The sequence below is a fragment of the Thalassophryne amazonica genome, chromosome 23 (genome assembly GCF_902500255.1).
Source record: "Thalassophryne amazonica chromosome 23, fThaAma1.1, whole genome shotgun sequence".
Lineage (NCBI taxonomy): Eukaryota > Metazoa > Chordata > Actinopteri > Batrachoidiformes > Batrachoididae > Thalassophryne > Thalassophryne amazonica.
In genome coordinates this window covers 12,456,794-12,484,736 of record NC_047125.1, presented here as the reverse complement: position 1 = coordinate 12,484,736, position 27,943 = coordinate 12,456,794, and the positions used below count along the sequence as shown (strand labels likewise).

Sequence of the window (27,943 nt, the reverse complement as noted above, 5' to 3'; positions counted from 1 at the left end):
GTGTTCCATTTGCATATATACATATTAGCTCCTGTGTAACTTATGTCCCTTATTTTCCTCCAACCATGTCTTTATTATCTCTGCAGATTCAGCGCTTCACATGCGCTCGGCTTGTCTTGCAGCGTTCCCTTTTTGCTCTTTGCTGTTGATCTACAAACTCCGTGCGCCTTGACACTGGGCAGTAGCTGTGGACCAGAACTCTGAAACCAGCCTTTAATAAGGGTCGGTGAAACGGAGTGCATGAAAGCGTGCTTTGAAGCGTATGCTTGGGCTACATGAGTTAGAACACAGGTTTGTGTGTGGTTGGATGGAGTGGGTGTATATCACTACGAGGCAGAGATGTGGAGCAGGCCGGGTCAGATGTGCTGGCAAGCGTCAGCTGGATGTGAGCCAATGCGAGTCCCTGCATGTTAACACTGTAATATGCAGCTGGTCTCGTTTACTGTCTGCACCTCTATTACAAGGCCGCAACTAACCATTATGTGTTCATCATCAGGTAATTAATTAGGCTAAAATATCGGTAGGAGCCAAAAATGAGCATCGGGCTTTCTCAGAACCATGAGTCATGTTCAAAATGTTGTTTTGTTAATCAAAACATTAATTTCAGCCAGTATTACCTTTAAAGCTACAGTATGTAGGATTTAGTGATGTTTATTAGTAGAAATGGAATATAGCAGGAATAACCACCTGTTCATTTGTGCTTAATTACCTTCAACAATGAATCAGTGCTTTCATAAGCTACGAATGAGCCCTTCATACCAATATGGGACCCGGCCCCCTCTTGGAGGCTGCCATGTTGCACCGCCATGTTGATACATTTGCTCAAAAGAGACAGACTTGATCCACTTTTCACAAGTTTGAGAATAGACCTTGACCGATATGTCAGTTGGCCAAAAATATCAGCTGATGTGATCTAAAATATCGGTAGGAACCAAAAATGAGCATCGGGCTTTCTCAGAACCATGAGTCATGTTCAAAATGTTTTGTTTTTTTTTGTTCAATCAAAACATTAATATCAGCCAATATTCCCTTTAAAGATACAGTATGTAGGATTTAGTGATGTTTATTAGTAGAAATGGAATATAGCCGGAATAACCACCTGTTCATTCGTGCTTAATTACCTTCAACAATGAATAAATGCTTTCATAAGCTACGAATGAGCCCTTCATACCGATATGGGACCCGGCCCCCTCTTGGAGGCTGCCATGTTGCACCGCCATGTTGATACAGTTGCTCAAAAGAGACAGACTTGATCCACTTTTCACAAGTTTGAGAATAGACCTTCACCGATATGTCAGTTGGCCAAAAATATCAGCTGATGTGATCTTTTCACGAACATATCGATATCTGCGTTATTTTAGCTGATAAGAAAACTTATTTCATAGAATAAAGTGAAAAGAGAGTGAAAAGTATAATTATGGGTGTACCAGTCTGATATTTTGATTAAGTACTGTATTTGCCCAATATAGACCAAAATTACCAGACTGGATATCGGAAATAAAAACAAACATAATGAAAGACACAAAAATCTGTAAACTTATGTATGTTTTATATTTAAAATTGTTTTAAGACAAGAAAGCAAGGGTATTTAATTGGTATCGGCAGATACTGAAGGCTCCATTATCGATATCGTATCGGGTAGGAAATGTGATATAGTGCCAACCCTGAAAATCATGAGGAAATTTTGAAATTATTACTACTTTGTTGTTGAGTAATAACTATTTATTACTGTTACATTCTCTATAGGCTTTTAAAAATTGAACACACTGGTATATGTTTACAGTAAATATATTTACTCCCCTTATATCCAGATCATTTAATCTGTAACACAGCTTCATGTTCAAAAAGTATGACTTGTATAAATTGGGATGTAGTTATGGTGTGATTTGACATGTATAGGAACAAATGTAATAATAAACTGTGCAGCATAAATTGTGTCATTGATGAAGGCTCTGGAGTCATTTACACAGAGTGTTGTAAAGGTTAACTTCTGTAAAAGTTTTGTCAGCTGTCAAACACTTGCAAAATAAGACGGCCAGCGCATGCAGAGCTGTGTTTACGCGAAAGCAGAAGTGATGCCTCGTAGCGGTCGTATAATGTACATTTTGCAGCCAAAAGGGAAGTGAATGCAGTAAGGTGCACTCGGAGATGTTTCAATTTCAGATCAGGCTGAAAGTGTGAGAGACACGATAACTTTTCTGCACCTCATTTTATCACCTCTCGAATTTGACCTTTGAATGCAGCTATCAGAAAGTCTGACAAAACGTTACAGGATCGGCGCATGTTGCTTCTCGAAAGTGATTTGCAATGCAGCCCGTGGTTCCAGGAATTTTGCAACAGTAAGGTGTCCAGTATGTAAGAACAGTTCTGCACTTCGGATATCGTCTTACAAATTGATTAGCCGTCTTCTCTGTGGAAATGAAATGAGTAGCATTTGGTTGTTGTGTCGGGAGCTGGGACGTGGTGTTTCTTCATCGTTGTTGCCATTTTCTGGTGTTTCTTGTAAGAACGTTGCAAATTCATGTCCAACTGTCATGGCATGTTTTCATAGTATTCTTTTTTGTATAAGTATGACCCTTGTTTTCTTACACTGACAGCACATTTAGTGTAAGAAAATTATGTTACATTTTTATCAAAAGGAAATATCACCAAATTTCTTCCTGCAGACTTCACACTCATAATTCACCAAGGACACTTTGGCATTTCAAACAAATGGTTGTTAGATTTACCTCCGCCACAGAGAAAAGTTAAATAATCCGTTAAATGTTATCCCTAAGAAATACACGTAACGTTTAAGTGTTGATCAGATATTTGAAATTAATCCAAATGGGGGTTTTGAGGGATTTACAAACCTTATTTTAAAAGTGCAATCCAGCATTTTATATTTGAAATGCATTTCTCGTAAGATTTTCAACTGCATAATATGAAACTGCAAGAAAAGAACATTTTTTAAAATTTGGTGTTAAACGTGGATGTAAAATCAGGACACCCTCTTTATTGTTTTTTGTTTGTTAATTTTAGTATTTATTTATTTATTTTATTTTATTTTATTTATTAATTCATTCATTCATTTATTTGTTTTTGGTTGACATTAATGTTAACACATGCCCTTGGTGTTCATTGTGATTTTTTTTTTTAACAATTACCCTTTTCCAACAGGTAGTTGGGTTACTTTCTAATATTTTGATCAAGTTCCCAAATTACAGTCCACGGATTGGGAAGGAACCTGCTGTGCTTTCACACCTATCACATGATACGTAGGTGTCAACGTGTAAAATTTTATGTAACTCAAGAAGTGCATTTTGAGCTGTTAGTGAAGTTAGTGCACATTTAAAATCTGACCATTTTTACTTGTTGTTTTCTGCTGGGGGAGGCTGGAGCGCTGAGTTCCTTACGGTAGCCTGGCTGTTGCAAAACACCCAACAGACAGGAATTAATGTTTGGTTTTAGGGTATACAAACGTTTTTCACCACTCAGTCTTACTTACTATGCTAGCAAAGAAATGAAGCGGACCGAAAGTTAGCGGAAGCTAATTAATCCAGTGATGGTTTTCAAAATTATCTGAAAAGATAATCCGCTAACGAAAAAGTTAGCTTCGCTAATTAGCGATTAGCAGATTAGCGTAACTGTGCCCACCACTGGGTTTATGTAATATACAACTTGAGTTTTTTGTGACCCCCCCCCACCTACCATGACTTACGCTTATCTCCGTTTCTGTCTGCAGTCTTCGTTTGGCCTCTACATCTTAAGTCGATCTTCATGGCATGCATCAGCTTCTTCTTATTGTGGCAAATGTGGGACTAGAGCACCATGTCGGAACCTCCAGAGCCCAGCGAGGAATTCTTGGACTGGCTAGCCACCCTCCGCCTGCCTCAGTATACCCAAAGTTTCAGAGACGGAGGCTACCAAACTCTGGAAGACTGCAAGGACCTCACAGATGAGCGGCTTCTGGAGCTCAAAGTCCTTCCAACAGGCCACCGTAGACGTATCCTCCGTAGCTTGGAAGCACTAGGGGTGACACAGCAGAATGGGGGAGAAGATGACGAAAATGCACAGATGGACAATAGGAAGGATCGGAGAAAGCCTATGCTACATCCGAGGCATATTTTTATGCATGATAGAAAGAGGGGAATTTCAGTCCGAGAACATTGGGTCTCAGAAAGAGTTGAGGATGATCTGGAGGGGAGTCTGACTCTGCCTCCAGGTGCGTTCATGGGAAAAGAAATTTATCAAGAGAGCAGAGGCCTCACTGCACCTCAGCCGGCCCCTCGCAAACCTGAGAATGTCGGTTTGTTTCCACCTGCATCTGAACTGAAAACCTCCAAGATGATTAGCAGCAGCAGCAGCAGCAGCGACTCTCTCTCAGTTTCTGAAATGCCTTCCGACTGGGAGATCTCCTCAGAAGACGCGCCGTTTTTTATTGCTGACTCTGCTGAAGCCCCTAAACCAGTGCTGATAGAAGACAACATGGGTTTTCAGGGTGAGATGGTGGAGAACTCAATCTACGAGGAGCATCCCACTACACAGCCTGCTAAAGGTCCCCGGCTTACTCGATCTTATCGGCTGAGGCACCGGCCTGTCCCGGAAATCCCAAATCCGGTTGTACCACCGCTTCTGGACAGGTACAGCAAGTATTGTCTCTCACTCATTAAACTGTTACTTGGGATCCAAGCAAAGAATGCTGCCAATAGATGCATTGGTTGGTGAATAAGTAAAAAAGTGTCCATCTATGAATGATATTACACTGTCGGCATATTGAATAAACAAACTGGGAAAGAGGTCAAGGTTGGCGTAGATATGGAGAAGATACCAGTGCATGTTGTGGCTGAAACTGCACAAAGTGCAAACTAGAGCTGTGGTGGTGATAGTCAAGAGGTTAAAGTGGTGGGCTTGTGACCAGATGGTCCTCTTTTCAAGCTGTTGTCAGACCAGAAAACCAATATGGGCCCTTCATTGTAGAGCTCGACCGATATGGATTTTTTGAGGCTGATGCCGATAACGATATTTGGATGAAAAAAATGCCGATAATCGATAAATCGGTTGATTTGCCAATAGCCGATAAATCAGCCAGTCAGCTGAATGTTTCAACCTCTTAGCAGTAAACGAAAGTTTTTCATGCTAGAAATAAGGTCTACACAACGTGGGCTTAATAAAAAGCGTGGCCGACACAATGAAGCACATTTGACACATTACTACATAATCTGAGTTAAACTGAGTTGAACTGAAACGGGAGAAATGTGGGTTGAATGTAATTGCAAACTTATTACAAACAACATCTTTATAAACTTACTTGTATGCTTTTGTCAGCCGATCAGTGCAGTGTGACGGTGAACTACGGGGGCCGGTGATGAACACATTTAAGCAGGGGTGTAAGCAGCTCTCAGTTGAATGGAGTCAGAGCTCCGTGTACTGGACAAACGGTGCAAGGACATTTTACATTGCCGACACAAACATTTCAGTAACTGTTCATGAGAAATTATCGGCGTTCTATCAGCAAACTTTTGGCCGATAGCAAGTGCTTTGAAAAGGGTATATCGGCCGATAATATCGGCCAGCCGATATATCGGTCGGGCTCTACTTCATTGGCCCCATTGCTCAGTTGAGCACCATGTATGGCAATGGGTCTTAACCCTGAAGCCCTTTGACCAATACACAGTAAACAAATGCAGCCCATTTGTGTTTAGATCTATAACAAAGTTCAACTAGAGATCTGTCACTAAATTAAGATAGCGACGCCACTCGACTGAAGAGCTCAGCGGGTCTGAAAGTGATAAATACGATGTATAAAAACAACAAACATCTTTATCTTCCCTTCAACATACAGGAGCGGAATTATTTTTTTTTACACGCACATCTTCAGATAGTCTGCTACTGCTGTGTAAAGTTTCAATGTAATCCCCCACCCAGTTTAGGAGGAGTGAACCCTTACAAAAGCTACTGTTTGATCCATAAGTATTTGGACAGCAACTAACTTTTGTGATTATATTACCACCACCATGGAGATGAAAGATACTCATCAAGATGTGCCTGTAGTGTAGATTTTGATCTTAAATACAAGGGGTTTTATAAAGATATCGCATTGATGATTATGGAATTACAGCCATTTTTACACAAAGTCCCTTCAGTTTCAGAGTATACAAGGAATTGGAAAAGCGAACATAATTCGAAATATAAGAAATACCGTAAATAGTACTGATATAATTCTTACAAAATAGTTTAACTGCTAAATACACATGGTATTTGTAATAGTTTATGTTTAAACACCAATCCAAGTGGATGGGAATCTTCAAAGCAATTAAAATAAATAATTCTTACGAGTCGACCTAAAACATTTGAACACTTACAACTTTTTGTAGTCAACCACTTCCATGTGATGTCCATCCAAAATTTTGCCAGGGTATGTAAACGTTTGAGCACAACACACACATAAATAAACAAATAAATTGTCCATAAGGGCATGGGACACAACTATAAGTTGATTTTTGGTTGTCAGCCCAATTTATTTTCACCAAAAGTTAACTTCCAAATGACTAAACAGTTGAGACCTTCCTGTTTATTTGAGCACCTTTTATCGCCATCTAGAGGATGATGTGAGCATTTCAGGGCTTCTGTACATTTACAATTTGAAACACAAAATTCAGTTAAAAAAAGGCACTTTCAAGTGTCAGAAATACATAGTTTTGTTTTTTTTGTTTGTTTGTTTTTGCAGGCATGCAGGCAGAGCTTTGACCTCTCAGCATTAACAACCCAATCTCACGCCATTTTGTGATGGCATCGCAAAAAATAAATTAATCTTTTAGATTGTAAAACCATTACGAAAAGCGCCACATTTTTGTGACGGTAGTACAAAATGCGGGGTGATGCGAGGTGGTCACTAAGGGTTATGGTGAGGGGTAGGGTTAGAAATGGTAAGAATAAAAACAAAAAAAAAAGTATCACAAAAATGTGACTTATTTCGAGATGGAAGCACGAAAATAGCATGACTGGGCTGGTATTAATGTGTAAAAATTTGGATTTTGAGAATTTTACAGAAGATTTTTTTTACGGAAAATTTCACCGTAAAAGTAAGTCCCTTCGGCTGCTCCCTTGTTTGCACTCGAGGTCGCCACAGCAAATCCAAGGTGGATCTGCATGTTGATTTGGCACATGTTTTACGCCGGATACCCTTCCTGATGCAACTCCACATTACATGGAGAAATGTGGCAGGGGTGGGATTTGAACCCAGAACCTTCCGAACTGAAACCAAGCGCATTAACCACTTGGCCACAGACAAAAAGGCAGCAACTTCTCTTTCTCTTGTTGCATTTATTTTGGTGTGAATTCAAAAGATTTGTTTCTTTCCTTTGTAATTCAAGAAAATTGAAGTGTTGCAACTCAGTGACCATATTAACCACAGACGCAACGTTAATTTAGTCAGTCATCATGACTTTCTGCCATGTTAAATATTGTTGGAAAGTCTTTTTTTTTTCCTGTCATTTTTTTTTCTTTTCCCATGTTGCTGTAACTCTTGAAGATGTGAAACAGAAATTTACAGGTTAGATGCAAATATCTTATACAAGCAATTCTGCAAAATGTGATTAGCATTATGATACCGTCTGTCCATAACAATGATTGGAAAGTTGTATATTTTTTGAAAAAAACAACAACAACAACAAAAAAACTAAAACAGTATTGTGCAACCTTCGCGCAGTTGCGTGCTTTACCTTCTAATGCTCGATTCAGCGTACTGACTGCGGCACGGTGCCGCGTTTTGAACTGTGAAACTAACTTTCCGACTTACACGTCTCTATTCTGAAGGCCTTTTGCATGTACATGATGTTACCTGTTATTCCCACACGCTCCAGCGGTGGTTCTAATCCGCCGATTTCTCTTTCTCCTTAGGAGCACATCACTAGGGCAAACAACCATCCCTGAACCGCTCTCCAGCTCTGACGGTCCCACCGGTGCAAACGGCGCACAGAAAGGTACACAGTCTTTCAGCTGCAGCCGCTTCATCTCTGCCATGAATATTTCATTTGGAAGCGGAGTCAGTGGTGCTGCTGTTGTTTGCCCGGATGAAAGACGGCAGAGGAGATGAGGATGATGTGCGAGCAGGGTAGGGTGTTTGGCGCATGTGTCGCAGGAAACGACGTTGCCCTATTTCAAGAACATCTCGCAGAGAATACGCTCGCTCACATCTTGTCCCTTGGCGAGACCAGAGTATGCGTTCCTGTCGCCTGGCTCGCCAAAGTTTTTGGAAGTTGTTGAACTTGGCTAACAACGCACATGCTTGTAGAACATGTAGTACATATGTTCCCCCCCCGATTCCCTATCCCCGCTTTGCTGTATTTATGAAACTCGTGCTGTGGTCACGCATGAATTTGACAATTTGTTCCCAAAACCAAGCGGAATGAGCAGGAAGGAAACTTAACCAGGAAATGTTAAAAACTAAAGAAATTTTTTTTGTGTGTGCTTACAGTCTGACGCTTCTCTCTGCATCTCTCATGTGTGTCGCGTAGATTTTTTTGGATGCTAAAAATATAGCTGTTAATACTTGTACATCATTAGAAATGCACAAAACAGACAAAAGAAAATATTTTAGGGCAGAGGTTACTTAACATTTCATTTGTCTGCAATCCAAACTGAAAAACCTATTTTTTTTTTTAAGTGGCTACATGCTATGTAGCTGTCCTAGCTACGTAGCATGTTGCCACTACAAAAAAAATGAGGTTTTTCAGTTTGTAGATTTTTAGCTTTGTTGCATATATATGAGGTCTGTCCAAAAAGTATCAGACCTTTTTATTTTTTTCAAAAACCATATGGATTTGAATCGTGTGCTTGCATGAGCCAACCTTGAACCTTCATGCGCATGCGTGATTTTTTTCACGCCCGTCAGTTGCATCATTCACCTGTGAGCAGGCTTTGTGTGAGCACTGGTCCTCCCCTCTTGTTGGATTTTCATTGTGAGGTGGAACGATTTGGAGCTTTGCTGCATCAAATTTTTCTAGAAACTGTGAGAGACAGCCAGGTGGAAACCATTCGGAAGATTCAGGCGGCTTTCGGTGACGATCCTATGGGCATCACACAGATTAAGAAGCGTTACAACCGGTTTAAAGACGGCGCACAATGGCGGAGGGTGCGCCGCGCTCCGATCGGCCATCGACATGCTGAAACGACCAGATCATTTCCAAAGTGAACGCTGTGTTGATCCGGGACGTCGTCTGACTACCAGAGAAATTGCAGAAGAGGTGGACATCAGCACTTTTTTGGCACATTCCATTGTTACAGGAGATTTTGTAATGAAAGACGTGCGGAAGTTGGAAGTCTCACAGGACATGTTGTGACATGTCCAGCTCTTACACAATTCCTCGGATACTCACTCGACTGAAAAGCCACCGAAAGCCGTTTGAATCTTCCGAATGGTTTCCACCTGGCTGTCTCTCACAGTTTCTGGAAAAATTTGATTCAGCGCTGCTCCAATCGTTCAGACATTTTCCTCGAAATGAAAATCCAACAAGGGGGGAGGACCAGTGCTCACTCATAGCCTGCTCACAGGCGAATGACGCAACCGACAGGCGTGAAAAAACTCACGCATGCACACGAAGGTTCAAGGTTGGCTCATGCAAGCACACATGATTCAAATCCATAAGGTTTTTGAAAAAAATAAAAAGGTCTGATACTTTTTGGACAGACCTCGTATATATATATATATATATATATATCTATATATATTATTTATTTATTTTTTTAATGCCAAAAATACAGCAGTCACAATCATTAGAAATGGACAAAACAGACATAAAACAAAATATTTTAGGGTAAAGGTTACTGAACATTTCATTTGTTTGCAATCCAAACTGAAAAACCTCATTTTTTTGAAGTGGCTACGTGCTACATACGTCATTTTTTTGATGTGGCTACATGCTAGGTAGCTAACATAGCTACCTAGCATGTAGCCACTACAAAAAATGAGGTTTTTCAGTTTGTAGATTTTTGGTTTTGTTGCATAGATTTTAAATTTTTTTTTGATGCCAAAAATACAGCTGTCATGATCATTAGAAATGGACAAAGCAGACATAAAACAAAATATTTTAGGGCAAAGGTGACTGAACATTTCATTTGTTTCCAATCCAAACTGGAAAACCTAATTTTTTTGATGTGGCTACATGCTACGTAGCTATGGTAGCTATGTAACACGTAGCCACTTCAAAAAAATGAGGTTCTTCAGTTTTTACATTTTTGCATTTGTTGCGTAGATTTTTGTGGATGCCAAAAATACAGCTGTTAAGATCATTAGAAATGCACAAAATACACGTAAAATAAAATATTTTAGGGCAAAGGATACTAAACATTTCATTTGTTTGCATTCCAAACTGAAAAATCTAATTTTTTTTGAAGTGGTTACATGTTACATAGCTATGCTAACTACGCAGCATATAGCCACTTCAAAAAAATTAGGTTTTTCAGTTTGTAAATTTTTTGGGTTTGTTGCGCAGATTTTTATTTTTAAGGCCAAAAATACAGCTGTCAAGATCATTAGAAATGGACAAAACAGACATAAAATAAAATATTTTAGGGCAGAGGTTACTGAACATTTCATTTGTTTGCAATTCAAACTGAAAAACCTTATTTTTTTTATGTGGCTACATGCTACGTAGCTATGCTAGCTACGTAACATGTAGCCACTTCAAAAAAGTTTTTGAAGTGGCTTCATTTTGAAGTCTTTTTTTTTTTTTGGATGCCAAAAAATACAGCTATTAAGATCATTAGAAATGCACAAAACACACGTAAAATATTTTAGGGCAAAGGTTAGTAAACATTTAATTTGTTTGCAATACAAACTGAAAAAAAAACAACATTTTTTTGAAGTGGCTATATGCTACGTAGCTATGCTAGCTAGCTTAGTGACTCATAACAGACTGGGACATCTCGCGCAGTTGCTATGTGTGTGCTGTTATTTAAAAGTTATGTCATTGTGTATTTGTCGTCAAGGTTTTGTGAGAGATGTCATAATTAAATTTTTGAGATGTATTTTGTGACACTTAACCCTTTTGTGTTCCTAGTCATGACTTGACACTGCGCGTTGGTCTCTCAGGGTAACATGACATTTTCCCGTTACCCAAACAGGATAGTGTACAGACGCATGTTCAAGAAGTCTTTCTGGGATTAAATCTGCCCACGTTGTGACATTTTCTTCAGCCATGTACAGCAAATTGACAGATTGCGATTTGCAGTTTTCTCTTCTTTCCTGGCTTTCTCTTGGCATTGTGTGTACCTTCAGTACACGGCCCCTCGATGGGCCTTGTTTTTCAAACTTAGTGTGGAACAAGACGTGAGGGTGAGATTAGAGAGAAGGGAGGACAGTAAGACAGCAAAGTGTGTTGGGAGAAAAGAACAGGAGATGGATGCAACGCAGGCTGAGACACGGAGGAAGAGAGGGAGCCAAGACGCTCCCAGAGCAGGGAAACGGGGAGTTTGACTAGCAACGATGTCTCTCTTCACAGCAAGGTCTAGCAAGGTGTTATTTAACATATCATTTTACCCACGCATATTTGAAGAGCTGATTCCTGGATGAGACCTGAATCATAAAAATTGTACAGTGTGGACTCACTTATTCAGTTGTAACTCAGTATTTGAGTGTGGTGGCTGATAAGCGGCCACAGATAAAGAAAGACAACAGATAAAGAAAACAAAAATATACAGTAAACACACATTGGCATTAATTCAACAACAGGTAGTTGCATCAGAAAATGTCTTGATAATTTAACATGCAACCTGCATAACCTACGGTACAACAAAACAGAAGTATTAACAACACAAAAAGAGGTTTTTGCCTGTATGACTTTAACTGATGGACCGTTCAGTACATCAGTGCACTCTGCTCGATATCCCTACCTGGTCAGCAGAGAGGAGTAGATTTATTTATAGTGATAGACCGATAATCAGATGGGCCGATAATCTGCATCGGCCTATAATCCCTCTGGGTACTCTGTAGGGATAGACCGATAATTGGTTGGGTGATAATCAGCATTGGCGATAACTCTGGGTGCTCTGTAGGGATAGACCGATAATCGGTTGGGCGATAATCAGAATTGGCGATAATCCCTCTGGGTACTCTGTAGGGATAGACTGATAATCGCTTGGGTGATAATCTATATCGGCCGATAATCCCTCTGGGTACTCTGTAGGGACAGACTGATAAACGGCTGAGCCGCCAATTGGCCAGGGGTGATTATCGGCCCCCGCAGATATATCGGCCTATGCCAATAATTGGCATGGCCAATGCACAGCCAATTATTGGCCGGCCGACTATTGGTCTATCTCAATTTATTTAGTGCATTGAATGGTAGGAGTTAGTTAAACTCCTCCGGACAGAATATGCTGTTTGTGTTGTTGCTACTTCTGTTGCGTTGTGAAGCATTGCAAAGAGTTTGGGTGCATTTTTGTAAATTTTAAGCAGACATATTGTCAAATTAAATTGTTGCAAGGGGTGATTGAGATATTTTGAGTTGTGATTGCTGGAATCGGCTCCAGCCCCCCGTGACCCTTTATTGGAGTATGTGGGTATGGATGGATGGAGTCAAAACATCACACATTCTTGAGAAATGTTGGTTTCTCGGGATGCAAAAGATGGAGAATTACAGCCTAATTTTTCTGGGTCAGGCTCAGAACTTCCCAATCACCACTGGTGCACGTAGAACTGCAATGACTAATTGATTAATCAACTATTGTCTATAAGCTGCGGGTCTCCACGTTGTAACATGAGATATAGATGTTAGAAAGATTTTTTTTAACATTTAATTACTGTAAATACATACCATAAGTGCTTTTTTCCCCCTGAAGTGTTACACGTAAATATTGACACGCACGTCACCCAGCGCACGAACGGTCTCTGCTCCACACGGAGAACTGAGTAATTTGAACTTTTTGTTGAGATTTCATCGCATGCAGCCAGGATCGGGTGGAGTCTGTGGTAAATGAGACGTTAATGAGGCGTTGTGACTTTTTTGACTTGTTGCGCCAAGACAGAGAACCGCTTTGGAAGGGTGGGCGGAGAAGGCTCCGCTCCGTTGACTGATCTGACAGCGCAACTCTGGCGCAAAGTGCCGGAGAGGGACTTTTCTTCACTAAAACGAACAGGTAAGACTATTTACAGTGTGTGTGAATTTACAGCGCATTAGAAGCGCAGCTTTCAGGAAATCAGTTGACGGCATCAACTGACATATTTCGACTTCTGAAAAAGCCTGTAAAAATCCATAAATTAGCCGCATCTTTGTAAAAGCCGCAGTGTTCAAACCGTGTGAAGAAAGTAGCGTCTTATAATCCGGAAATTACGTTAGATTAATTAACAGCTACTTTGATAATCAATTAATTGTTTCAAGTCATTAATAAATTCAAGACATTTGAAGGTGTCGTCTTGAGCTATGGATTACGTTGATCAACATTTTGACATTTTACAGACTTAACTAATTAACTAATCGAGAAAATAATCGATTGATTACCGAATTGTGAAAATAATTGCTAGTTGCAGCCCTAGTTGTATTCTTTTTTGTTGTATCTCTTTTTTTTTAATTTGCAAGTTTTTTATGCAGCTACATGATTTTGGATTGATGTAAATGTGTTCTGTATTGCTCTTGTTTTCTTAATTTGGAAGTGTTTTCCCGTATTTGAGACCATTATCGTAATTTTTTTTCAAGAACGTTTTCATATTAATCGGTATCTTAGGCCACAGAGTGACGTGTAAATTCTCGATGGTAAATTTGGGAATTTTTTTGCAAGCTGATGGTTGCGTTCGGGCGGTACCCGAGAACGACTTGAGAGAACTTGTTTACAAGCAGGTTAAAAAAACGGTGCGTGGTTGACCGAGAGGGAAGGAAGAAAAATCAGAGGAAATAAAATGGAGACGGAGTGAGAACAGATGGAATTGGACAGGAATTGCAGTAGAGGAGTGTCTTTTGGCCCTTTGGCGAGAATTGCGAATGGCCTGAAGGTCGTGTGATAGACGATGATTGATGGTCACAATGTCCGTAGAGTGGAAGCTATTCCATCATCACATAAACTGACCCTTTCATACAGACTACCACTGTGTCGCCTTTGTGTCACTGTGTAATGGTCCGCACTCTTTGGACGTGCGGGTTTGTGTTTGCAAATTTAATCATTGGACAAACCCGGATTTGAGGCCTGCGTTCGACCTGTTGTCAGATGGGTGTTTCCTTCGTCGCACACCACTGTCTGTGCGAGTTTCTACACCGGCGTCTGGCCCTGCTTTGGTGTCTTCTGGCCCTCGCAATCCTCAGGAGAGAGTAGTGTCATTTTTCACAGTGACAGGCGGCGGCCCACGCAGGGTGGCCCCGGGTCTCCAGACTAATGGTGTCTGGCCGGAGTCTCTCAAATCGTCTCCTTTGCTTGAACCGACCACCGTCCACGGTCCCCGCAGGAGCCGAGATGGAGAAACGGCCTTGGCACAGACTCGGTGTGTTTGAGACAGAGCGAAGAGGTTCATACTCCCAGTTGGCCTAGGAAGGGGCAGAGGCTCAGAGATAGACACGCTAAGACCGAATTTAATTGGTTTACTGCTTTCATGGACGAATGGTTGGCACATTTATTTAGAGCAATGAGTTGGTTTAATCAAAGGGCACTAGAACATCAGAGTGATTTAAAATTTAACTGGAAACAATCCCGTTAAGCTCCTTATTTCCAAGCGCCGCGGTCAGGCTTTAACGCCAACTTCCAGCCACCACGACAAAACCATTGTTTTCTCTGTGGTCTTTTTCAGCAACACTTCAAAGAAGCTTAGCGCCCATTGCTCCCTACGGAGAAACGTTCCTGTACAACAATCCTGACAGCATTTCGGTAAGACGGCGTGCACTCCCACTAGTGAAAAGAGTCGAGAGGCTTACCAAAGAGGAACCGGCATTTTTTATTATTTGTTTTTACATTTTCAACACCATCGGCGCTGTTTCAACCACACAACGTCGTCTCCATGGACACACGGCGGAGTGGAAAATGTGCTTGTTTCAGTTTGCCCCCTGAGGTTAATGGAAATGTCACCTAGCCGCTAACGTTCACATTGCCGAGTGCACCAACACAATAAGTGTGTCTGACTGAAAGATGGATACCTTCCTTGCATCTGATGCTAATCTCTCTTTTTTTCTTTGTACTCTTGCAGGATCGAGGCACGAAAGACTTATTACAGAAACGTCTAAAAGACAAGATAAAACATAAGAAACTGAAGTATGATTAAAGTTATATTGCTGACCCTTATATTGCTGGTCTTGAAGTACTGAGACAGACATAATTTTGTAATTTTTCAAGAAGTGAAACCATCAAGATGTTTGTTGTGGAGACTTTTAGCTTTAATTCAAGAGGTTGCACAAAAATATTGCATTAGCCATTAAGGAATTATGGCCATTTTTATACATTGTGCCTCAATTTTCAGGGAACATAAGTAACTGGACAAAATATAAGTGGTACTCATACAAATCATCACTTTTACAGCCAGTTTTTGTTTAAAAAAAAGGCAGGTGATGGACACAGACATTGTAAAGTCTCCATCCAGCAGTTTGTCCAGTGATCTCTGGACAAACTCCTTTGTCCCTCAAGCCATCAGACTGTACAACTCCTCACTCAGGGGGAGGAGGAGTAACGGGAAGACAGGGGATGGGAATGAGAGGAACAGTTGTAGACAGTAAACCAGTAGCAATCAGTATGTCTGGCATTGATATTTGTGTTTTTATATTTGCAAATTGTTTTTTTTACTTTCACTTTTGATCCTGTGTGTGCTTCTTACCCTGTGTGCTGCTATACAATGCTGCTGGAACCTCAATTTCCCTGAGGGAGTCTTCCCAAGGGATTAATAAAGTTCTTTCTAATCTAATAGAAGCAGAATGGTACTGTATGTTAAATCTTTCTGTTTTAGGTGGTTCTGAAAAACTGAGTGACTGTGCAAGGCAGAGGCTTGCGAAGGAAGCCACCAAGACATCCTTGACAACTCTGAAGGATCTATAGGGTTATAGGTTGAATAAATTGGGGATACTGCAACTTTTTAGCCTGTTAGAGTATCGTAGTATGATTCATGCTGGATTGGACTAGAGATCAAATCTCTGTAGGCTAAGCTTTTTTTGGCAAGCTGTTACTTAAATTTCACACCTCTATAAGAAAATCCTTCCTTACCACTCTACCATGAAACTGTATATCACCAAATGCCTGATGTTTAGTTTATCCAAATGCTTATGGCCTCTGAAAATGGAAAATGGGTGAAATTCCTAAATGCTTTGTACAATATTTTTAAACCCCTTGAAATAAAGCTGAATTATTACAATCACAGAAGGCATATTGTCCTAACACATACAAGTACAGTGTATGTATGTATATCTGCTATTATTTTTCGATGATTTTATGTCTGTCAATCCACTGTTAGGACAAAGACAGCTTGTGATTTTGCTTGTCAGTGTTTAATTTTGAACTTACAGTAAACTACGAATGAATATATTGTTTTGCGGGTCAAATTAGTTAAATAAATTGAAATTTTCTGTGAAATTTCACATCCAAAATGTGCCACTGTGATGCTAGTGTTGAATATTCTGAATGTTAGCATTGTATTTCATAATCATATCAGCAGATTCCATTAAAATTTGGTGGGCAGGTATGGCGGGTATGAATAGTTAAAGTGCGTAATCTATTGTGATTTCCGTGTAACATATCATCTGTCACCTCCTACAGGAAAAAGTCACCAAAGCACAAAGAGTTGCCAAGGGAATCGGACAAATCCATGGAAAAGCCCTCTCCTCTGGCTACAAATACACCAAAGTTTGACATTGACGAGTACTCGACAGTTGATGAATGCGCTAGCATTTTGCCACCAGCCACTCGGGACCAAAACCACTCATTTAGCCCTGAGACGGTTCCCGTTGGCGCAACAGTTCCCAGCTCTGTCTCTGAGGGAGGACCCTTCATAACGGTGGAGTGTGACCTGTATTCGAACTGTGCAGAGACCCGGGGACATGCGGCTGTAAATACTGATATTTCGCCTTACGCCTGCTTTTACGGAGGTCCCAAACACCAACTGATCAAATCCGGATGGCTGGACAAGCTCTCCCCTCAAGGGTAGGTTACAGGGTTAGAAAGGCTTGAAACTGTTTTAAAGCAGTTGGTTTATTTAATGAACATTTGAACATTTTCTGAAAGAATTATTTCAATTACTGACTGCAGAAAATTACAAGTGGGCATCTATGCAAAACGTAAATACTACCTTTGACTATGTTTCTGAGTACACCCGAAAGTTAGAGAAGTAGTCCATGAGCCAGTCATCAATTTTGACCTAATCGGTACCACTTAATGGTACGAAGCTCAGTGTATCATGGCCTACGCAGAAATGTATGATAGCCTTCCTAGGGTGGTAGCTGTAGCCAGATAGGGGGTCAGTGAAGAATTACACAGAGGTCAAACTTTAAAAATGCTCCAATCCTGTTGAAAACTATATCACATCATTTGTCTGATCATAAAGATTCTAAAAAGGTATAGTTTGGACTGTCTATGACTAAATGTTCTGGAGTTATGGGGTAAAAACAGTAAAAATGGTGACAAAGGTCAATTTCAGTTTGTACAGGGGTCAAAAGTTAAAGTTGCTCCAGTTTCAGTAAAAAATGATGCAAATTATTGGTTGAAATAAAAGGATTAGTTTTGACTGTGTTGAATGTTTGGTCTTCAAAGTAAAGGTCAAACAAGGTCGAGGTCCATTGGATTCTACGGCATATGACATATGTTACCCCGTAACATCATAACTAAGCATGACAGATGGTGCAAACTATTCTTTATTAGAACCCTATTAACCCAAACAATAATTTGCACAATTGTTTTACTGAAATTGGAGCAACTTTAACCTTGACCCCTGTACAAACTGAAATTGACCTTTGTCACCATTTTTTTTGCTGTTTTTACCCCATAACTCCAGAACATTCCATCATAGTTAGTCCAAACTATACCTTTTTGGAATTGTTATGATCAGATAAATAATGTGATATAGTTTTCAACATGATTGGAGCATTTTTAAAGTTTGACCTCTGTGTGATTCTTCATTGACTACCAGCTATCATACATTTTTGTGTAGGCCATGATACATGGAGGCTGGATTCTAAGTGCCGTTTCGTCCAGTTAAGTGGTACCGAAAACCTGCTTGGGCCATGGACTAAAGTTAGAGTAACATCTGTAAGGTTTTGTTTGGAGTTTGTTGAAAATACTCATGTTGAAATTCTAATATTCATACACTTGTCAGATTCATCAACCTTACTATTAATTTAAAGTGTAACGACTTAGAAAGTTTATGCCTGAGTAAGATCAGTTGGCAAGGAAATACTACACCACACTCACCAAACCACTGCTTCCTGTTTCCGTGTCCACTTGCTATTCAGACCACAGTGGCACCATCATATGTGATGATGATTTAAAACAGATAAGAATTATTACACAGAGAAGCCTGAAGTAGACCTATCTATTATGCATGGCACCCTTTAAAGGAATTCGGATGCACGCAACGATGCTTGGATTGGAATTTTCTTTGGGCGCCGCTTGATTTGGTCTCACGGTGGCACATGCATTGCTGGTACTCAGACCCAAGCTATCAATCATTTAGTTCCCTTTTATAGCTCACCATGTGATTTGCATCGGTTTGTAAAACTGCCCTGAGGCTGTGGAATATTCAAACTGGAAGCACTCATTTGTTCTTATTATGCTAACTGACAGCTGTTGATATAACCCCTCAACATTAATAAATTATTGGCACTCTTGATGAAATATGAGTTCCTGCTCAGACCACATTAAATTTGTGGCTTACTGTCGATTAGTTCATTCAAAACTGACCTGGTGCGGTGATGAAGCCAGATAGAACTGTGTCGGATGCACTAAGAATATTTTTTTGTCTCGATTCCTGTTGCCAGAAATTGTGTTTTCCAGAGGAGGTGGGTGAGGTTTGACGGCGAGAGTCTGGCCTACTACAACAATGACAAGGTTAGCAACACAGCTGGCTTGCATGAATGTGTTTAAATGTGTTCACCCCAAGCGCTAAGCTTCGTTGGATTCAGTTGAAACCCAAGCATAAGTCGAAAAGTTGCAATTCCTTGACTGGCCACTTGAGGCTGGCTCCAAAAGCGAGCAGGTTTCCATTCAAGACCATGTTAAAATGTGTAACTTTAGAAGAGACATAAACATATTTACAGCCTAGTACAAAAAAAATGGTTTTGGTCTCTTTTGATAGTTTTGCCTGCCATGACAACTGTACATAGGGTGAAGTGTTTTCTGACTTCTTAGTTTAAGACGTTTAAGGCAAAACGTTGTATATAAATAGTGCGCGGTCGCTTTGAGTGACAGCGACTTCCATCATGTCCGTAACTCAGTGGCCGCTCGCTGTTGTGTTGGCTGTGTCTGCCATTTGGAGTATTTTATTACAAACACCTGTTGGATCTTCTAAGACATCCTTGCTGCAATATTTGCACTAAGTGGAAGTCTCGCCGCGTTGAATGTTGTATGCTAACAGCTTTACCAATTTTAGCAACTATCGGTAGCCTGATCTGTTATGATTACTGAGAAAATAGGCAGCTCATAACTTTTTATGTCTAGACCAAAGCAAATTGTTAGGACCACTGCGCAGTCCCCCAAAATACAATTTAATAAACACCCAAACCAAAGTTAGCCTGTTAGCTTAGCTGGCTCAAACGCAATGAGAGGGGTATGGTTATAGGTAAATAAGTGAAAATCCATAATGTTTGATTGTGGTTTCAATGGGAAAATACAAAGAAAAATGTCTGTCAAATAGATAATTTAAATAAAATAATTAAAAAAAAAACATTAAAATTGCTCTTGCCCAGTGTCCAGTTGGTGCATGCTTTGAACAGAGTATTAGCTGGAGGACTCCACCAATTCAGATTATCTTCCTACACTCTATACAACAGCTCTCACAGTACCTGTTGGCAGGTTGACCAAGATATCCAGCAACTTATTGGGGATCCCATGAATTCTTCACTTGTCCCACAAAGCAGCCCGTTCAACGATTTTATGAAACTCAGCATTGGTTGGAAAGACGCATTGCTGATCTTCATTTATGCAATCAATGAGTATTCGCAGATGTGGTTGATGGTTGACTTCTTGAGCGTGAAGCCAAACTGCTCATCCATGTGTAGCAAGCAGGTGATGTTAAATCCTAGTGAGATTGACCCTTGTGAGTACCTTAGAGAGCAGTGCAATACCCAGGTAGTAGTTGTGATGCAAGTGATCACCCTTTCTAGAGACGTGACCAGTCCTTTCTTTCAGTTTGTTGGGATGATGTGGTTTCACGGCAGCTCATAGACCACCTCACTGAGAATGATCTTTTTGAGCCGCTGCAGTCTGCTTTTAGGAAATATCACTCCACAGAGACAGCGCCCACTAAAGTTGTGAATGATCTTCTGCGAGCAATGGACTCAGACACCACTACGGTTTTGGTGTTGTTAGAGCTCAGTGCTGCGTTTGATACTGTGGATCATCATATTTTGCTCAGAAGGTTGGAGAACTTTTTTGGGATTACTGGAAGTGCCCTTGCCTGGTTGACGTCATATCTGTCCAGTCGTTCTCAATGTGTCTTGTATAATGGCACTACCTCTGACCTTGCTGACATGAGATTTGGGGTTCCACAGGGATCTGTTTTAGGCCCCTTGCTTTTCTCCCTGTATGAGGCACCCCTTGGGCGTATACTGCAGAGTTTTGGGATTGCCTTTCATTGTTATGCTGATGATACTCAGTTGTACATGCTGATAACTGCGGGAAATCTCACTCCCTTAAAATCCCTGGAGGACTGTCTTCTATCAGTGAGAAGTTGGATGTCTAGTAACTTCCTACTTTTAAACTTTGATAAGACTGAAATGATGGTTCTTGGTCCAGCGAGACATTGGCATCAGTTTGACCAGCTCAGCCTGGGTTCCTGTGTCATACATCATACGGACAAAATGAGGAACCTTGGGGTAATTTTTGATCCCACGTTGTCTTTTGACCTCCACATCAGGGATGTTACTAGGACTGTTTTTTTCCATCTGAGAAATATAGCGAGGATCCGCCCCATCCTGTCCATGGCTGATACTGAGACCCTGATTCATGCTTTTGTTTCTTCTAGACTAGATTATTGTAATATTTTATTTTCAGGGTTACCACAGTCCAGCATTAGGGGTCTTCACCTGGTTCAGAACGCTGCCACCAGACTTCTGACACGTAGCAGAAGGTCTCAACATATCACACCCATTTTGGCATCTTTGCACTGGCTCCCTGTCTCTGTGACAGCAGATTTTAAGGTTTTGTTATTGACTTATAAGGTTGTTCATGGACTGGCGCCATCTTATCTGGGTGAGCTGGTGGAACTCTACGTGCCAGCCCGAGCTTTGCGGTCGCAGGATGCGGAACTTCTCTGTGTTCCCAGGGTGAAGAAGAAGTCAGCAGGTCAAAGAGCCTTTTCGTATCGTGCACCCAGCCTGTGGAACAGTCTTCCTTTGACCGTGAGGCAGTCTGAGTCTGTGGACATTTTTAAATCAAGACTCAAAACCTATTTTTATTCTCTTTCTTATGGATAGTTTTTATTTTTATTTGTTTTATTCTTTTACTTCTGTTTTTATTTATGTATTTGAATTTTTTATTCATTTTTAATTATTTATTCAATTTTATGTTGACTTGTTTTATGTAAGGTGCCTTGATACGACTTTTGCTGCGATTTGGCGCATTATAAGCTAATTAAATTAAATTAAATTAATGATACAAGTCTCCCAAATGGAAGGTTGCTTGAAATGCCAGGAGAACAACCCAACTATAGTTGTAGAGACTCTGCAGCTTTACCAGCCTTCAGCTGTTTCACTACCTTTGCCATCTCACTGGCAGTAGCTGACTGGGAGATCAGCCACGACAACTCTGGCACCAGAGATGTCCAACATCTTAGGAAGAGGATCTGCCTTATACAACTCTTCAAGGTAGCGAGCCCAATAGAAAAGCACAGCAGAGTCATCCGTCATGACCATGCCATCAGTTGTCGTGACTCTACGTCGGGACGAGGTGGAGGCTTGGAGAAATGCAGCGCTTTGATTTCTCTGAAAGCAGGCTGAGGGTCACTAGGCAACAGATGGTGCGTCACTTCCTCACAAATTCCTCAAACAAAAGCTGCCTTGTCTATCCTCAGTGCCATCACATCCCACTTGCTCAGTTCCCTGTACAGCCCGGAATTGACACCCAGCCGTGCAGGACAACAACTCTGGATGATATTCAGAGTACCCTCTGGGATCCTGTAATTCATTTCACTAAACAATAATTATACTGCTGCTATGGTGCGGAAGGTAAAAAGCAACACGTCTTTAAAGTAAGGACAGAACGTGATGTCCAACTATGGCAAAAGTAAATGTTTTCAGTTACAACTACTGTATCCAAAGTGCTGATGATATTCGCATTTTGCACAAATATACAATTTTTTTTTTTTTTACAGGGGAATAAAATTCTAATTCTTTAGGGTTTCTGGTTTTACTGTATGGTCATGAGACTTGGTCGCGAACCAGTGATCTAAGGTAACCGCTAGAAGTCTTTGGTATGAGGTCTCTTTGGAAGATCCTTGACTACCGCTGGAATGACTTTGTATAAACAACTGGTTCATAGTAACCAAAAACACGAATGTAGCATTCGTGTAGCAACAGTTTGATAATGAATGTGAGGACAAATGTTTTCTGTGTCTTCATTGAATTAGGAAGTTTAAGACCAGGCTTCCCAATGTTACTCAAATTATAAATCATATTTCTGTTGCATTTCTAGCAATAATCAAACTAATCCAACTACACTGAAAAAAGAGAATGTTTGAACCAACTTAAAAAAGTCTTACAACTTGTAAAAACCTGAATGAATTAAGTTGTTTGAACTTAAGTTTGAAAGTTAAATCCACTCTAACTTACAAACTTAAGTTCAAACAACTTAATTCATTCAGGTTTTTACAAATTGTAACATTTTTTAAGTTGGTTCAAACATTCTCTTTTTTCAGTGTAGGCTATTTGTATCATTGCTTTTTGCTGGCTGATGCCTATTTATTAAATCATAAAATGGCCTTTTTTAAAAGTCTGGCATGAATACAGTTCAGGGTATTGACTGATTTTCACCGTTTTGCTGTTGTCCTGGATCCAGGCTAAGATCCACACTTTCAGTTGCTTCACAGACTCAGCCATCAGAAGAGCGTCTGTATGCATTGAACTTGTAAAGACATTCACATTTCTCAGTAGAGGAGGGGAGCATATCTCACCCATATTGGCCTCTCTTCATTGGCTTCCTGTTAATTCTAGAATAGAATTTAAAATTCTTCTTCTTACTTATAAGGTTTTGAATAATCAGGTCCCATCTTATCTTAGGGACCTCATAGTACCATATCACCCCAATAGAGCGCTTCGCTCTCAGACTGCAGGTTTACTTGTAGTTCCTAGATTTTGTAAGAGTAGAATGGGAGGCAGAGCCTTCAGCTTTCAGGCTCCTCTCCTGTGGAACCAGCTCCCAATTCAGATCAGGGAGACAGACACCCTCTCTACTTTTAAGATTAGGCTTAAAACTTTCATTTTTGCTAAAGCTTATAATTAGGGCTGGATCAGGTGACCCTGAACCATCCCTTAGTTATGCTGCTATAGACTTAGACTGCTGGGGGGTTCCCATGATGCACAGAGTGTTTCTTTCTCTTTTTGCTCTGTATGCACCACTCTGCATTTAATCATTAGTGATTGATCTCTGCTCCCCTCCACAGCATGTCTTTTTCCTGGTTCTCTCCCTCAGCCCAACCAGTCCCAGCAGAAGACTGCCCCTCCCTGAGCCTGGTTCTGCTGGAGGTTTCTTCCTGTTAAAAGGGAGTTTTTCCTTCCCACTGTTGCCAAGTGCTTGCTCACAGGGGGTCGTTTTGACCGTTGGGGTTTTTCCGTAATTATTGTATGGCCTTGCCTTACAATATAAGGCGCCTTGGGGCAACTGTTTGTTGTGATTTGGCGCTATATAAATAAAATTGATTTGATTTGATTTGATTAGAGACATTTATGTCTCTGGATAATCGGTTTTTGAAGATTGCAATATTTTTACAGGAGAACAAAGGACTAAGTCTTTAGGGTTTCTGGTTTTACTGTGTGGTCATGAGACTTGGTCGCTAAGCAGTGACCTAAGGTAGCCGCTAGATGTCTTTGGTACTAGGTCTCTTTGGAAGATCCTTGACTACCGCTGGAATGACTTTGTATCAAAAAAGTGGTTACTTCGGGAGATTGACATGAGGCGTGTCACTTGCACTATGCGGAAACACCAGCGACATTTTGGCGATAAGCAACATCCTCAACATTGTGGCCAACAGTAATGCATGCAGGTCCATCAAAGTAGAGCAACCTTTGTGGATGGAAAAGACCAGGGACATGCTCACGTTTCTCCTGTGGAAGTCAGATGATTGCCTTCAAGAGGTGGAGATGGATAACTGTCTGCCTTGGACCACAGGTGGTTCCGTGCCGTGGTGGATGTGCCAATGTGTGGTACAAGCGCACACCCTCAAACCCAACCTGACTTGACTCAGTATTTGCTTGAGGAAGGTGACCCCAGTGAAGTGCACACCACCACCACCACCAACACAAACATCCTGATGCAGTTATTCGAGCCGAAACTGTGAGTAAAAACTGTTGAGTTTCGACTCGATAGTAACGACGTCGCAGAAAAACGACATTCTCTTTTTGAGGTCTGGTATCACATGGAATCGGAAGTATCAATATTAGTCCACACGTCCCCTTCTGTTCTGTCCTTCCCTGCTGATGCATCCACAGCGTCAACATCTCCAAATTTGTTCTTTCATTAACAGCCGAGCCACGTTCTGCCCAGTCCTGTGTTTCCCTCCGCTTTCTCATGGCCATCATCATATAACCATTACGCTAAAAAAATAGACATCGTGACATGACACCGTGCACGAGGCCAGCTGCACGGTGAAGTCGGTTGATGTTGGCACCTGACCAGATCTTCCAGAACGAGCGTGAAAGGAGAGGGAGGGTAGACGTATCTGTGGTTTTGCAGTGCTCAGCAGTTCTCCCTCTTCATTCTCCTTCAGTCTGACAGTTGAGTTTGAAATTTCGCTTAGTGTTGCTTGCGTCATCATCACGGGGGGGGGGGGGGAGTGAGAGGCAAAAAAAAAAAAAGGCAGAAGAAGCCTGGAGCAGAAATCGAGTGGAACACGCATAGAAGATGGCATTTTAACCTCCACCTTCGTCATCTGTGTGCTTTTTCCCCCTTTGCACTGCCATCCGTTTGTGCTTTCTCCTGTGCTTTTTTTGGGCTTCTGGCTGCATAAATTAATTAAAAATTCACTTTTAATGTACACACTCTTTGTGCTCAAGCACGTCTCAGGCAGCAGTAACCTATCTGACACGCTGTGCTTTGCCGTCATGTTCTGGCTAATGACCGTCGGATGTAGCCAGCGTTGAGAACGCACACATTTGAATGTGTTTGTGCGCGGTGACCTTGGCGTCCCCTCTCAGGGCAGGCTCGTTTTTGCTGCAGCAGCATTGCACACCATCACAATCAATGATGTGGGACCTGCCTGATGCCGCCTGCTCGTTAATCACTTACTAATTATAGCTCTGCACGTGTCGTCTATTGTGCGCTCCCTCTCTCGCTCACGCGCTCTCTTTGCCTTTATTTCCTGTTTCCATTGCATTTGTCGCTTTATTTATCAGGACACGCTCTGTCACTGACAGAGTAGGAATCAGCGGGGAGGCCGGCGAATCAGCACTTCACACTCTGTGTTGGCGTACAGTTTTTGGACAGATGAAAGTTATACTAAACTCGTGTGAGTGAGCGAGAGAGAGAGAGAGAGAGAGGAGGGGGACAGAGATTGTTTTGTAGAGTTTGTTAAAGTCAGTGTGACACTGAGAAAGAAGAGGGCTTAATCATATTTCGGGTGAGCAGAGGTCGAGCACAATCTCCTTGTCATCCTCGCTTTGTGATGCCAGCGGTCGAACTGTAGCACTGCTGAAATAAAATTTCAGACGTATAGGAGGTTTCTCAGTGGTGTTTTATGATGTGAAATTTGTCATTGGGCTACCAATCTGGACTGGTAGATGGATTTACAGTGGGCTGAAATGTATGTTTTAGCCGCATATCATGGTATTTGGCAACTTTTTCTTGTACATCTCACAGAAAGGTGAAACTTTTTCACCACTTCTTTATTATGGAGTTCCACAAGGGTACATCTTGGCCCATTTGTGTTTTCAGTAGGGATGTAATATCCTGCTTTTTCTCCCTGTCTGCATATATAGTAATAGTAAATGCCACCCTGGCAGAACCATTTATGAATAATTAATACACATATATGCAATTTATTCTTGCAGGACAGAAAGTATGTAGTGCGTGAGTGAATGTGGTGTGCATGTGTGACCCCCATCCTCCCTTCCCGATCACCCTACAACATCCTACTCAAAGCTGACTGACAACTTTTATCAGGAGGGGCCGACCACCAAAACAACACAAAGACAGACAAAAACGAAAGACAAGTGGTGAAAGCAATAACTGTGAAGTGAGACACCGAAACATGCTGGAACAAACCACCACACATGAACAAGCAGTGACAGCGACAGTCTGTTGTCTAGTTAGTGAGCATTCATTCTCTAATCTAGGACACCAGAGTCTTGATCACCTTGAGAGCACCCAAAACCGAATTGTGGTGTCGGTCACGAACATGTGACCAGCCACACACAGAGACCCAGATCACAGCTATATATCCGATCACTACTGTGGCTGGTGTGTTGGGGCAAGATAAAAGTACAGAACCCTACCATAAGACATGGACCACTCCGGCGTGTCGGAAGCCATACGGCCGACTGTAAGCGACGACGGAAAAGGGCCCAGGACGCAAGGCCCCAGGAGGAACCAGGTGAAAAAGGACAGCCACCAGAGCCACCGGGGCACCACAACGGACCAACAAGGGAGCGGCCCGACGGTGCCGGAACGCACCCCGACACCGCTCCCCCCAACAGAGGCACAGGAAATAACCCCATACCCGAGGGAAGCACGCAGGGCGCCAGCAGGGCCCACCGAGAGGGGGAGCCCAGAACCGCACCAGCCCGCCCATGGCCCCGAGAGGGAGGAGCGAGCGGCGGTGGGGATGGGGGGCACAGGAGCCACCGCAACTGAACCCATAGCGCAGGCAGGGAACACCAGCACATGAGGGCCCCCCCCCCCCCCCCCAGGAAAGAGGCGAGACCCACCCCCTGGGCCAGGAAGCACTGCTTGATATGATTATTTTTGTGATTGGTCAAGTCAAGTCAGGTCTGAGAGCATGCACTGGTGGCGTGCTTTGCTGTACCCACAACACTTCGGAACCAGCCCGGCAGACAACCACTCGATTCCCACATCTCTAAAATAACCATCTATCTGCTGCAGCCAGGTGAAAACTGGATGTCCTCTTGCTCCTCTCCAGCTACTGGGGTCCTAGTCACTCAGACCATCTACGCGCTGGATCATGCACAGAGAAATGGGCCACTTGGCCAAAATCTTGGAGTTGATAGATATTGGATGAATTAAAACTGAGTCACTAATTCAGAGCGAGTTTCCAACATGTTTTGTTTCAAATGTATGGTGCCAGTGGATTGAGCAGGCAGTGAGCGCTGCTGCTTTACCACAGAGCCATGGCACAGGTTTTAAACCATGTTAAGACTCTACCTCACTTAAAAAAAACTATTTTATTCACCGGAGTGGCTATACGCCCAACCATTGGTTCAATAAAGTAAATACGCGAACATATACGCCCAACCACAACCAACCAATGTGCGCGCTTGTAAGTTCACTTCCAGTTTCAGCGCGGGTAAAAAGGGCGGATATTTTCTCGCTGGCTGCGGGAGGGTTTGCAGCCCACGGAGGGGTTGTGATCTAAAGCGGTTCTGTTTGGCTCATCACACCCAGGGAACTGTGTCAAACTAAC

General features: G+C 41.7%; 1 protein-coding gene across 5 annotated transcripts in view; it reads left to right on the top strand.

The window, feature by feature from the left end:
• zmp:0000000660 (arf-GAP with Rho-GAP domain, ANK repeat and PH domain-containing protein 2) overlaps positions 1-27,943 on the top strand; it is a 215,809-nt gene that overhangs the window by 7,396 nt on the left and 180,470 nt on the right. For 3 of the 5 annotated variants that reach the window (XM_034164507.1, XM_034164506.1, XM_034164503.1), the window contains exons 2-7: positions 3,725-4,622; positions 7,882-7,964; positions 14,756-14,832; positions 15,149-15,213; positions 16,702-17,085; positions 18,915-18,984. In XM_034164507.1, the coding sequence (XP_034020398.1) occupies positions 3,811-4,622; positions 7,882-7,964; positions 14,756-14,832; positions 15,149-15,213; positions 16,702-17,085; positions 18,915-18,984 (1,491 nt within the window). In that variant the 5' untranslated portion in view covers positions 3,725-3,810. Of the gene's footprint in view, positions 1-86; positions 223-2,192; positions 2,352-3,724; positions 4,623-7,881; positions 7,965-14,755; positions 14,833-15,148; positions 15,214-16,701; positions 17,086-18,914; positions 18,985-27,943 lie in introns of those variants that run through there. The other 2 variants (XM_034164504.1, XM_034164505.1) reach the window with 2 other exon arrangements.